Source organism: Equus asinus, chromosome 18, assembly GCF_041296235.1.
Source record: "Equus asinus isolate D_3611 breed Donkey chromosome 18, EquAss-T2T_v2, whole genome shotgun sequence".
Lineage (NCBI taxonomy): Eukaryota > Metazoa > Chordata > Mammalia > Perissodactyla > Equidae > Equus > Equus asinus.
Window position 1 is genome coordinate 35,664,776 of NC_091807.1, and position 15,023 is coordinate 35,679,798.

Below are 15,023 nucleotides of genomic sequence, written 5' to 3' on the forward strand. Positions count from 1 at the left end.
GGAGCAGCTCAAAAGAGGAATGTTAACATACATTAATAAACAAATACAATTTCTAACTACTTAACACAATTTGTAAGACAGACTACTAAAGATTCAGGAATGAAACATCATACATCGTATTTTTTCTTACCCACCAGGATCTTGCCCTACCTACCCACACGCATCTAGCACAATGTCTTACACAGAGGACCAAGAAATCACTATTATGAAAGAAGAGAATGAAATAGAAAATAATGTTAATCAGCCCCCCTCTCCACCAATGTCACTATCAACCAACACTACCTCTGTATACTCTAGTTGGTATGGCCAAATATCTTTTCAAACTATTTTTGAAGTAGGTTTCTACCAACCTGTAAAATCGATTAACAAGTCTCATTCGAATTGTGTAAAGATCAGTTGGATAAGCTACCACAGTACAGTACTTCGGATACGTACATAGGTCAACTGGACCTGCAAAAGCTGCTGCTATATCTGTGAGGGCAGACAGAAGAATTTTTATCAATAAATCCATTACCTCTGAGTGATATTTCTCTACAAATCATTCATAAAATAGAGTTACATTTAACACTGCAGGGATAACTAAAAGGTAACAAATAGAAATTGCAGTAAAGAACATAACCAAAATTATGGTACTATTTTAAAACACTTTTTGGAAAAGAAAACTTGAGCATGAAACTTTTCACCCTAAAAAAACTTACCGAGATTCAAAAGTTGATCTATACCACTAATAATTCGTTCACATTCTTCGTCTCTTGATTTCTGACCCCATTCACCATCTTCTGGTTTGTACAGCAATTTCTCTAGCTCATCTGAAGTGACGGAAATACTAGCTCCTAATTCTTCAGGGGGATCAACTATGAATTCCACCAAAAAAAGAAAAAGAAAAAAAATCAATTGAAAAACAAACGTACACAATACTTAAATTCAATTGTCAAAGTTCATCAACAAGACACTAATTGTAAAGACAAAGCAGTTACTATACAGCAGATAAATCTGACAGACACCACCTAAATCCAATGATTAAAGTTGACACCCCCCAGAGCCACAATGGCCCAGCAGTTAAAGTTCAGTGTGCTACACTTCAGCAGCACGGGTTTGGTTCCTGGGCGCAGAGACACACCACTTGTCTGCCAGTAGCAATGCTGTAACAGCAGCTCACATAGAAGAACCAGAAGTTTTGTACATATACACAACTATGTACTGGAGCTTTGGGGAGAAAAAGGAAGAAAAACAGATGAAGACTGGCAACAGACGTTAGCTTAGGGTGAATCTTTACCTGCAAAATAGAGGAAATACTGGTCACATCAGCGTCATGGTGGAGTGACCACTCATGGTGGAGTGACCTTGCCCGAGAGTCTCTCCCCTCCAACATACAACAAAAAGGAGCAACCATATTCCAACAAAAAATATCCCAATAGCACAGGAATCCTTGGAGATTCACAGCAGTCATAGGACATAGGGCAGAGAGGCTGGAGCCCCCCCCTCAGAGGAGAAGCTTGAACTGGGAGAGAGAGAACTTTGCTCCCTTCCCTGAAGACTGTGGTCGCTGCCGTGGGAGGTTCCGTGACAGAAGGACTAGGAGAGGGGTTGCGCATGGCAGGATCACCCAGGACTCCCTAGAGCCCTTGCAGCCTAGAGCGAAGCCCTCTAATGGAGAGACAGTTTTCACATGGGGTGACCTCATCAAGCCAAGACTCCAGGAGACCAGAGTGCGAGAACTGATTGGGAAACCAGGTCTGCAGGAAAGAGAAAGCACTCTCCACCCCAGCCAGCGCTGCGCCACGCCATCTCGGCTGAAGGCAGAGGGCCCAAAATACGGGGCTCTCAGCCCCCATCTAGTGGTGATAGGCTGTAACTGCAACTGAATAATATCACAATGAGAAAAAATCGTTACTTCCAGCATCAGGCAATTCATTAAATCTCCAGACCAGAGAGAAAATAAATACCTAGAATTATGTCCTGAAGACCCAGAAATAAGTAAACTAAACGACAATGAATTCAGAATAGCTATTGTCAGAAAACTCAATGAGGTGAAAGAAAACACAGAGAAACAATTCAACACGTTCTGGAGATACTTCACAAAAGAGATTGAAACCATAAAGAAGAATCAATCAGAAATAGTAGAGATGAAAAAAAAAGGAAGAGAGAAAACAAAATACAGATTCCCTGAATGCTCATGTGGACACCATAGAGGGGCAAATCAGCATAATCGAAGATAGACATGTAGAATGGCTCCAGACAGAGGAGGACAGAGAACTAAGACTAAAACAGAAATGACGAAAATCTCCAAGAAATAGCCAACTCAATGAGGAAATGCAACATAAGAATTATAGGTACCCAAGAAGGTGAAGAGAAGCAGAATGGAGGACAAAGCATGCTCAAAGAAATAAGAGCAGAGAAGTTCCCAAATTTAGGGAATGAGAGAGAAATGTGTGTGGAGGAAGCTTTCAGATCTCCTAGATTTCTCAATGTAAAAAGACCTACTGCAAGGCATATAGTAGCAAAACTGGCAAAAATGAATGACCAAGAAAGAATACTCACGGCAGCAAGGCAGAAGAAAATGACCTACAAAGGAACCCCTATCAGACTTTCAGCAGACTTCTCTGCAGAAACCTTACAAGCTAGGAGAGAATGGAATGACATATTTAGAACTATAAAAGATAAAAATCTTCAGCCAAGAATACTCTATCCAGCAAAAATATCCTTCAGATGTGAGGCAGAAATTAAATCTTTCCCAAACAAAAGCTAAGGGACTTCGTAGCCCTGAGACCTCCCCCACAACACGAAATCCTCAAGAAGGCCCTCACACCTAACAAAAGGAAAAAAGGGAGAAAGGGGTGGCAAAACACAGAGGAAGGAGACAGATAGAATCAGAATAGGATAGCAAATACTCAACTATAGCATTAGGATAAAGGCAAGGAAAACACCAAAAAAAAGACAGTCTTGTCACTATAAGCACAAACTCACAACACAAGTTGGAATAAGATATGAAAATAATAACTTAGGAGGAGAGGAGGAAAGGGACTGATTCAGTTTAGGCTAAGGAAGTAAGAGGCCATCAGAAAATGGACTATGTTATGCACGACATTCTCAATACAAACTTCAGGGTAGCCACTAAACTGAAAAGCAGAACACAGACACAAAAAGTAAATACGGAAAAAAACTAAGAAACACAGCATAAGAAACTGCAGAAGCCAAATGGGTAGACCAAACCACACAGGACAAGAAACAAAGGAAATGCAGGAAAACCAGAAAACGAGTGACAGAATGACAACATTAGGCCCTCATACATCAATAATCACCCTCAATGTAAATGCAGTGAACTCTCCAATAAAAAGACACAGAAGGTCAAGATGGATTACAGAACAAGATCCAACAATTCGTTGTCTCCAGGAAACGCACCTCAGCTCCAATGACAAATACATGCTCAGAGTGAAGGGGTAGAAGACGATACTCCAAGCTAATGGCAAACAAAAGAAAGCAAGTGTCACAATACTTATATAAGACAAAGTAGATTTCAAGATAAGGCAGGTAAACAGAGACAAAGAGGGTCAGTATATAATGATCAAAGGGACGCTTTATCAAGAAACAATGCTTATAAATATCTATGCACCCAACACAGGAGCACCAAAGTTCATAAAGCAACTATTAACAAACCTAAAAGAAGATATCAAAAATAACAGAATAATAGTAGGGGACCTCAACACCCCACTCACATCATTGGACAGATCATCCAGACAGATAATCAACAAGGAAACAGTGGAATTAAACGAAAAGCTAGAACAGTTAGACTTAATAGACATACATAGAACACTTCATCTAAAAACTGCAGAATACACATTCTTCTCAAGTGCTCATGGAACATTCCCAAGGATACACCATATGTTGGGAAACAAAGCAAGCATCTATAAATTCAAAAAAATTGAAACAACAACAAGCATCTTCTCCGATCATAATGCTATAAAGCTAGAAATTACAAGAAAAAAGGTGAGAAAGGGACAAAGATGTGGAGACTAAGCAATATGCTACTGAAGAAGCAATGGATCATTGAAGAAATTAAAGAAGAAATAAAAAAATATCTGGATAAATGAAAATGATAACACGCCATACCAACTCATATGGGATACAGTAAAAGCTGTATTAAGAGGGAAATTCATCGCAATACAGGCACACCTTAACAAACAAGAAAAATCCCAAAATAAGCAATCTCAAATTACACCTAACTGAATTAGAGAAAGAAGAACAAACGTAGCTGAAAGTCAGCAGGAGAGAAACAATAAAAATCACAGAAATAAATGCTATTGAAACAAAAAAGGCATAGAAAGGATCAATGAAACAAAGAGCTAGTTCTTTGAGAAGATAGATAAAATTGATAAACCCCTAGCCAGACTTACAAAGAAAGGAAGAGAGAAAGCTCAAATAAACAAAATCAGAAATGAAAGAAGACAAGTAACAACAGACTCCACAGAAACACAATGGATTATAAGAGAATACTATGAAAAACTATATGCCAACACAATGGATAACCTAGAGGAAATGGATAAACTGTTAGACTCTTACAATTTCCCAAAGCTAAGTCAAGAAAAAGCAGACAATCTGAAAAGACAAATCACAAGGAAAGAGATTGAAGCAGCAATCAAAAGCATCCTGAAGAATAAACTCCCAGGACCAGACACCTTTCCTGGGGAATTGTACCAAACTTTCAGAGAGGATTTAATACCTATCCTTTTCAAGCTATTCCAAAAAATTAGGGGGGATGGAACACTTCCTAACACATTCTACGAGGACGACATCACGCTGAAACCAAAGCCTGACAAGGACAACACAAGAAAGGAGAACTACAGGCCAATATCACTGATCAACATAGATGCAAAAACTCTCAACAAAATTTTGGCAACTCGAATTCAGCAATACATCAAAAGGATCATATACCATGATCAAGTGGGATTCATAGCAGGGACACAGGGATGGTTCAACATCTGCAAATCAATCAACGTGATACACCACATCAACAAACTGAGGAATAAAAACCACACGATCATGTCAATAGATGCAGAGAAAGCATTTGACAAGATCCAACAGCCACTTATGATAAAAACTCAGAACCAAATGGGGATAGAAGGAAATTACCTCAACATAATAAAGGCCATATACGACAAACCCACAGCCAAAAACTGAGCACCATCCCTCTGAAAACAGGAACGAGACAAGGATGCCCTCTATCACCACTCTTATTCAACACAGTACTGGAGGTTTTGGCCAGAGCAATTAGGCAAGAGAAAGGAATAAAAGGAATCCAAATAGGGAGGGAAGAAGTGAAACTCTCGCTGTTTGCAGACAACATGATCTTATATAAAGAAAACCCCAAATAATCCTTTGGAAAACTTTTAGAAATAATCAACAACTACAGCAAAGTTGCAGGGTATAAAATCAACTTACATAAATCAGTAGCATTTCTATACTCTAATAACGAACTAACAGAAAAAGAACTCAAGAACACAATACCATTCACAATCCCAACAAAAAGAATAAAATACCTTGGGGTGAATTTAACTAAGGAAGTGAAAGACCTACACAACGAAAACTACAGGACTTTCCTGAAAAAAAATGGATGATGACTTTAAGAGATGGAAAGACATTCCACGCATATAGATTGGAAGAATAAACATAGTTAAAATGTCCATACTACCTAAAGCAATCTACAGATTCAACACAATCTCAATCAGAATCCCAATGACATTCTTTACAGAAACAGAACAAACAATCCTAAAATTCAAATGGGGCAGCAAAAGATGCCAAATTGCTAAAGCAATCCTGAGAAAAAAGAACAAAGGTGGAGGCATCACAATCCTTGACTTCAAAACATACTACAAAGCTACACTAATCAAAACAGCATGGTACTGATACAAAAAAAGGTGCACAGCTCAATGGAACAGAACTGAAAGCCCAGAAATAAAACCACACATCTTTGGACAGCTAATCTTTGACAAAAGAGCTGAGGGCATACAATGGAGAAAAGAAAGTCTTTTCAACAAATGGTGCTGGGAAAACTGGACAGCCACATGTAAAAGAATGAAAATTGACCATTCTTTTTCACCATTCACCAAAATAAACTCAAAATGGATCAAAGACCTAAAGCTGAGACCTGAAATCATAAGGCTTCTAGAAGAAAATGTAGGCAGTACACTCTTTGACATCACTATTAAAAGGATCTTTTCGGACACCATGTCTTCTCAGACAAGGGAAACATAGAAAGAATAAACAAATGGGACTTCATCAGACTAAAGAGCTTCTTCAACGCAAATGAAAACAAGACTGAAACAAAAAACCCACAAAGTGGGAAGAAATATTTGCAAGTCATACATCCGACAAAGGGTTAATCTCCATAATATATAAAGAACTCGCACAACAACAAAAAATCAAACAGCCCAATCAAACAATGGGCAGGAGACATGAACAGATATTTCTGCAAAGGAGATATACGTATGGCCAACAGGCACATGAAAAGATGCTCAACATCGCTGATCATCAGGGAAATGCAAATCAAAACTACACTAAGATATAACCTTACACCCATTAGAATGACAAAAATAACTAAAACTAATAGTAACAAATGTTGGAGAGGTTGTGGAGAAAAAGAAACCCTCATACACTGCTGGTGGGAATGCAAACTGGTGCAGCCACTATGGAAAACAGCATGGAGATTCCTCAAAAAATTAAAAATAGAACTACCATACAACCCAGCTATCCCACTAGGGGGATCTATCCAAAGAGCTTCAAGTCAGTAATTCCAAAAGTCCCATGCACCCCAATGTTCACTGCAGCATTATTCACAATAGCCAAGACATGGAAGCAACCTAAGTGCCCATCAACTGATGACTGGATAAAGAAGATGTGGTGTATATATACAATGGAATACTACTCAGCCATAAAAAAGAACAAAATCATCCCATTTGCAACAACATGGATGGAACTTGAGGGAATGAGGTTAAGTGAAATAAACCAGACAGAGAAGAACAATCTCTGTATGACTCCACTCATATGAGGAATTCAAAATGTAGACAAAGAGAACAGATTAGTGGTTAGCAGGGAAAGGTGGGGTGGGGAGTGAACACAAAGGGTGAAGGGGTGCACCTACAACACAACTGACAAACAATATACAACTGGAATTTCACAATATTGTAACCTATCATTAACTCAACAAAAATTAAAAAAAAAATGGTGAGGGTAAAGGACAGAAGTTTTTTCATGTTTTATGGGGCTGGCACAGTGGCACAGTGGTTAAGTTCACAAACTCCACATCGGTGGCCTGGGGTTCGCATCCCACGCAAGGACGTACACACCAATCATCAAGCCATGCTGCGGCGGCATCCTACATACAAAATAGAGGAAGAATGACAAAGATGTTAGCTCAGGGACGATCTTCCTCAAGCAAAAAAGAAGCAGATTGGCAACAGATGTTAGCTCAGGATCAATCTTCCTCATTTAAAAAAAAGTTTTTGCATGTTTTTATGTTGAATAAACATTAATATAAAAGAAAGCTTGATAGTGAAGAAATGGAAGCAAGAAATACAGAGCACCCCTTCAAAAAGTTTAGCAAGAGGTGGGGCTGGCCCCATGGCCAAGTGGTTAAGTTCATGCTCTCTGCTTTGGCGGTACAGGCTTTCGCCGGTTTGAATCTTGGACACAGACATGGCACCGCTCGTCAAACCATGCTGAGGTAGCATCCCCCATGCCACAACTAGAAGGACCCACAACTAAAAATACACAACTATGTATCAAAGGGCTTTGGGAGAAAAAGGAAAAATTTTAAAAATCTTAAAAAAAAAAAAAGTTTAGCAAGAGGGAACTAATTCAGTAGCTAAAATGTTCAATAAAGCCAACGGAAAGATATTTTAAGGTACAAGAGACAAGTTCAAACTTGAATGCAGAAAGGAGAAAACTAACATTGTTGAAGGGAATAAATTAGGTCTAAGTACCACCAAGTCCAACAGAAGTTAAAAGCAGTGGGATGGCAAGCACGGGAGGAAGGGGCTGGATCTGGAACAGAGACATCTCCCTCTCACAGGAAAGGAACGGACAAGCCTGAGTAAGACAGACCAGTTGAGGTAAAGCAGAAGAGAGATGGAAGTCAAGTTAGTTTTTCTTTGAAGGAAGAACAAGGGTAACAGAGTAAGGATGAGGAGAAGGAAATGGAGGCTATGTGAAGGAAATCAGGAAGTTTAAAGAAGGGTCACATAAGAAATGACACGGGCTACAAAGATACAGCCAGCATCCAGCTCGAAACTTAGGATAAGAATCAATGAACCAGAAACACATAATTCTACTAATTTCTTTTAGTAAAGCTCACTGTTACCATAATAATTTGAAAACATTTCTCAAAAAATACAAATGCACTCTAAGTACATTAGTAAGATAAAAAATTGAAAACATAAAGGTAAAATATTTTCATTATTTAACAATTACATACCATTATCAGGAATCGGTTCCATGTCCCATGGGCTAAGTTTTTCAATTTCAGTATTGTCCCACCTGTTAAAACCAAAAAAAAAGTCTGGTTAGGCTTTCATCAAGACAACTGGTGGCTAATAACTAGATATCCACTACAACAGTAAACGAAATGTGAAAATTAACCTCATTGTTGCAATGAAAGTTTAAATATTAACAGTAAAATATTTTTAGAAGGCTACACTATAGGAAAGAAGTATAAACCTGTAATGGTGGGTTCAAGGACAAAACCAGAAATACTGCATGGCCTACAGCCAGAGTAAGTGAAGAAAAACTCAAAGACAGTGTGAAGGCCTTGAATGCCATGCTTCAGAACGTGGACTTCATTCCACAGCCAATGGAAATAAAGCAGAAAAAAAAAAAAAAATCTGTGCTGTATCTTCCCAACCCCCTCACCCTTACATAGTTGTATATCTTAGTTGCAGGTCCTTCTAGTTGTGGGATGTGGGACGCCGCCTCAACGTGGCCTGACGAGCGGTGCCATGTCAGCGCCCAGCATCTGAACCCTGGGCCGCCACAGCAGAGCACGCGAACTTAACCACTCGGCCAAGGAGCCAGCCCCAGCACAGATTTTTTTGAACAAGGGAAACTATGTAATATATGCTCCTGAAAAATGATGCACTCTTAGGTTGAGGAAACAGGTGGCTACAGAAATGGTCCCAGGCAAATTAGCAGAACCTGCTCCAAGGGGGGCACTAGTGAAAAGCAAATAACAGGGGCATGCTAGAGAGACACTGCAGAGGTGAAACTGACATGACTTAATGACAAAGTAAATAGTCATTTTTTAACCTGAAACATATTAGTTATTCATTCAATATGCCACAATGAACAAACGTTTGTAGATGATTTATTTTCATCTGCATACAGACCTAACAATGTAACACTGGAAATGACTATCAGGGTACTGTCGCTGATAAGGCTCTTGACTTAGCACCGTTCCAAACCACCAAGCATCATCAATGATAGAACGGAACCTGTCACCTATGAGAGAGATGACGGAGTCTAAGACATTAATTTGCTAACATTAACATTTTTAATTTATAAAAACCGTATGATACAGATAAAAACAGAAATCAAAGTATATTTTTATCTTGAAATTAGCCATCCTTCCCCACTTCCCAGAATCTTCAGTGATAAAATAGATGTAAAAAAAGAAACGTTACACTCAGCAATTTATTGTAGAGTATATAACCATATCACATATAGATTAAAAGGGTTTATGACTAGGTTCCGTTGCTTAGTGAATGCAAACACCCACTCCAAAATAAGTTATACCACATTTTACAACATGAAACAAGAACAAAGTTCAACAAAACTCAAAAACCTTTTACAATAATGTATACTATCAATAAATACTTGTTTAATAATTAAATATACACTTATGAAATATAACATTTCCTAAGGAATAACACAAATTATAAAAGTAACTATGATTAGAATTTAACCCATGATTATTCTAAAGTTGTTCCTATATAAATATCTCCACATAAACAGTGCTCTAATTCTTAAGATCTCATAATAAAAATCAGGTCTAAATGTACCCTCAAAAATGCTTATTTATTATTTAAAAGAATTAAACATCTACGTATTCCATCATCTTGGCATAAGAGAAACACAAGCAATATGATCTTAGGAGGGCTCCTATACAAACCAAAATAACTAAAACTAATATTTCAACTGAGTTCAGTGATTTTAGATTATACACATTTCTATGTATTCTACAACAATAGCACTTCTAGAGAAATGAACTGCATTTGATCTTTTACATATATTACAAAAGAAACAGAGTGCCATAAGAACCCTCTCTCTTCTTTCCCATCCATCCTACTGTTTTCAAAACAAAATCAATAAGGAAAAAAAAAAGTCACTTATCCAGCATTAAGAATTCTTTGGTAGATTAACAATTCTTTCTTCAAGGAAAGTTTTACCGAAACAATATTTCGCCCCTAAGAATGAGAATATTTACATAACAAAATACCACAAATAGTCTTCATTAATAAAGTATGCTTACAGTGAATTCTCCACAAAACTGAAAAAACAATAGCAATATCAGAACTATCAGAGCTACATGTTTGAAGGTTCTTAACATATTTTCAAATTCATGTAAACAAGACTTTTGTATACACTTTCCTTAAAAATCACTAGAAACCCATAAGCCCCTCATCCCGATACCCATCTACCATTGATAAGATTCTACTTTTGATAGTATTTCATTAATACAGATATCCTAAAACAACACTTCAACTGCAGAAAGAAATCTAAGTTCATTTTTTTCATGAAAAGCATATACTAAAACTTTGATATAATACCATGTTTTCTGTCATGTAAACAACCTAATTTAGCACAAATGTCAATTACAATATTTTTTACAATATTCTTGTAATAATAATAAATCCAGCAGCTTCAATTTGAGAAGCCTAATATAAAAACATATGGTTATAAGAGAGTCAGTTCTCTGATAACAAGAACTCACTTTATATTGTTTTTCTTCCCTATTCATCTAATACTAGAAGATACTTTCAGTTTAGACAAAAGTTTCTTCAGTGTAAAACTAAGACTTTAAATTAAAAGGAGCCCTAAAAAACTACTTTTCTCATGGTAAACTGGCCCTCCTATTACATTAAGAATTTTCAAATAAACCTATTTTGACTATTCAAGAGTAGGATAAACAGCTGCTGCGTAAAGTTCTCAACATAGTAAAAATAGAAACAAGAAACTTCCTCTAACAGCACTGCTCAAACTTTAGGAAAATAAGTAAGATTTTATGGAGGAGCAAAAATGAATTAATTAGTAAAGAAGATCTGGTACAAAAATTTATCTACCACAAAATAAAACAAAAACTACTAAAATACAAGAGGCAACTGGGAATCCCTCTTTAGAGTTTCGCTGTACAGATTTAATTTTAAAAAGAATTCTGTATGAACATGTTGGCAGAACAAAATGAGAGCTTCTATCTTACAGATCATGGGGGTTGAAAAAACGTAACAGACGGGAAACTTTAAAGTTCTTTGAGTCTTGACTACATGACTTGTTAACTCCCACATATTCCAGCTGTCTCATCTTTATTTTTTTGTGGCTAAATGTTTTTCTTCAAGAAAACTTTCCTTTACCTCTGGTCCCAAAATAACCTTGATTACTTGTGAGAACACTAACTTTAAAAAGAGTCAACTAAGAGCAACCACACTTTCTGACAATCTTTTATTTCCAACAGAGATGGCTCAGGGAATTTATCTCAAATTTACCTATGTGTAGCACCTGTAGAAAAAGGCAGCAGTAACCAGGAAAATTAATGAGGGCTTAACATCATTTATGAATGTGTGCAAGAGATGACACAGCCTGAGTAAAACTTAATATTTCTAATAAAAGATAAAAGCCAAATAAGCTATCCTAAGTGACTAAAGTCAAACTCAACACATGAGCTCCCCAGATAGCATTACATACTGACAAGCAATATATGACACTTTTCATATATTTTTATATAGTGAGTAATCTATGAAGCAGATGCTACAGTTGCTAACTGACACAATGTCGTCTTGAGATTAGTGCTCTACACAAGTCCAAGCAAGGGAGCCCAGCAGCCCACCTTACATGGGCACCATGAACACAACATTCAAGTGAGTTAGTGCCTACATTGAAGTGATTTTATTTTTTCTGTCCGCCATACATTTCATGGTTATAAAGCATAAGTGTTACATAATTTTTTTATTTTTTTTAAAGGAATGGTTTCCTCAAGTCAACCTGTTTAAGTTTGGGTTGATATGACAGCAAAGGTAAAATATTCTGGTATGCCAGAATATCACCAGTGTGAAACCTGCATTATTTTTCAACTTCCTGATTATTTTACATCATAGGATAATTTTATGAATTCCACCAGTGTCACATTAAAGATAATGAGAGATAATGCAGTGTGGGGAAGTCTGAAGGAAATAAAAGGTCTACTCTAGCCTATAGTCAATGACTAAGAAAGAATCCTTTCTGAATGTCACATACCCTAAGAACAGAAGAAATGTTGCTTGGCTAAAAAGTCTAAGGAGCAGTAAGTACCAAGCCCTAAGCAAAACATACTTATCACTCACTTATATGTCTTTCCAGAATTTACATGTTTGCATTCACCATAATAAGCAGCACCACAACCAAAAACTTAGACCAATAAAATGAGAGATTAATTTTTCTTTTTTTTTTGAGGAAGATTAGCCCTGAGCTAACTGCCACCAGTAGTACTCTTTTTTCTGAGGAAGACTGGCCCTGAGCTCACATCCGTGCCCATCTTCCTCTACTTTATATGTGGGATGCCTACCACAGCACGGCTGGCCAAGCAGTGCCATGTCCGCACCGGGGATCCGAACCTGGGAACCCCGGGCCACCAGAGAGGAACATGCACACTTAACCTCTGCGCCACTGGGCCAGCCCCAAAAGATTAATTTCTAAGGGTACATAAAACTCAATAAAAACAGACTTACAAGACTGCCAATTCCTCTGTCTTGCTTCATCGTAAAATTGACGCAATACAAGAAAGTCAATAACATCTGGCATGTCATGATATCTAAACAAAAATAAAAGATGATTAAATTACTTGTGAAGCCAGTTATAGTCCAGAGCAACACTGTCCAAAAGAGAAACAATGGGAGGTGCATACGCTAATTTTTAATTTTTGACTAGCCTTATTAAAAAAAAGTAAAATGAAACCACTGAAATTTAATAATGTATTTTATTTAACTCAATATATCCTAAAACTGTTGCAAATAACCAATACAAAATAATGAGATATTTTACATTCCTTTTCTTCATACCAAGTCTTCAAAATCCAGTGTGTACAATTCTATCAAACTCAATTCGAAGCAGCCACACTTCAAGTGCTCAACAGCCACTAGTGGCTAATAGCTACCATACTGGACAGGTTTAGCAAATTATTTATTCTCAATTTTCTCAAAACAAAAGTAAAAGCAATTTCGCCTACGGCCAGAATTCTTCACTCATTTAAGTGGCATGGAAAAGTGGATAAAACATGTTAACACTTAATTGTTGCTGTAGCACCCCTATTTTTACTTCTAATAGGTTCCCATCTATCAGAACTTCAACCAACATCTTAGGCTGTCCACAACGTTTTACTATCTACCCTGCAGCTAAATGGAAAAGGCATGCTAATCAGCCAGAGGGAAAAATCTAAATTTCAATAATTCCATGAAAACAATAACACATACCTAATAGAGAAAGATTTGTCGGTAAGTTTTCCAGTTGCGGGATCTATAAATGCTAGTTTGAGGCAACAGAGTGTAGGGGGCCCAACTTCGTATCGTATTCCAACTATTTTGACCAATTCTTGATCCTTTAACAGACATTTTTAAAAGAATATATGTTTAAAATAGTTAAAGCAATTCCTCAAGAATGTAATTCTCACATATTGCTAAATTAAGTCATCACATCAAACCAACAGACAGGTTTAATTGACCATTAATTACAATCATTTTTAAGTTAATTTTCACATTTTTTTGAAGATAGACATTGCTACTATTTCTAATATAAGAAATATACTCACATAAGAAAATATACCACAAAAGTATAAAAAGGAACACACAAATCACCAATCAGCTCAGTATCTAAAGACAACCACTGTTGGACAGTTTGAATTTCCTTCTGGCTTTCTTCTCTTCCTAGAGACATATTTTCATTTACATAATTTTGTATTATGCAGATCAAAATGTGTAAGCATTTAATTTATTAAATATTCTTCAAAATCCTGATATTGAAATTTCTACCTAAAACATTTCGATAAATACTTGAGGATCTACCACGTGCCATGACCTATGCCAGGCAGTGGGGATAGGACAGTGAACAGGAGAAAGTCCCTATCATATTGGAGTACCCATCAATAGATGTGCCATAATTAGCCTTCCCCCAGTATCTGTTTCCCTAATACTAGGAATACAAGAAATCATTCATCCATTTATTCATTGCACAAATATGACTGTTATAATGGACCAAACAAAGTGCTAACTACAGTTGATTTTCATTATTCACAGTAGTTATGTTGTACAGAGTCAACTCGAACACTGAATTAGTGAATACTTAACCATTGCTCCTAGAGGAAATACAGGGTTAGGTTGCTACAGGCCTCTGGTCACAACAATGCAGTCACCCAATCAACAGATAATCTTACGTTTATATAATCTTATGTGTTTCTGTTTAAAGATACTTCATTTAACATATGTTATTAACACTGAATTCACAGGCAAAAGTACTACAACTCATGCCCAAACAAAGCGTATCTAAAACACATATTTCCTCCAAAGGTACATCACCACTTTCTTATGCTTAGGAACATAAGAAAGCATTTTAGCACTACATTTGGGGGCCATTTTAAAATACCTAAGTCACTAAAAAAGCACAAAAATGCAAAAAATTTTTAACGTGGCATTAAACAGACCACAAAAGGAAGACTTAATTACAATGAGAGCCTTCAAAACAGAAGGTGTCAACCTTGGTCAACCTCAGCTGAGAACATGCTGGCCACACAA

At 37.0% G+C, this 15,023-nt stretch overlaps 1 protein-coding gene across 1 annotated transcript in view; it reads right to left on the reverse strand.

Moving 5' to 3' along the window:
* The window catches only part of BRWD1 (bromodomain and WD repeat domain containing 1), a 129,143-nt gene that overhangs the window by 33,094 nt on the left and 81,026 nt on the right, over window positions 1-15,023 (reverse strand). Inside the window, exons 26-31 of the mRNA XM_044751005.2 lie at window positions 13,710-13,834; window positions 12,969-13,051; window positions 9,378-9,489; window positions 8,471-8,532; window positions 699-854; window positions 351-471 (exon numbers count right to left, since the gene is read on the reverse strand). Of these exons, the coding sequence (XP_044606940.2) occupies window positions 351-471; window positions 699-854; window positions 8,471-8,532; window positions 9,378-9,489; window positions 12,969-13,051; window positions 13,710-13,834 (659 nt within the window). The remainder of the gene's footprint in view (window positions 1-350; window positions 472-698; window positions 855-8,470; window positions 8,533-9,377; window positions 9,490-12,968; window positions 13,052-13,709; window positions 13,835-15,023) is intronic.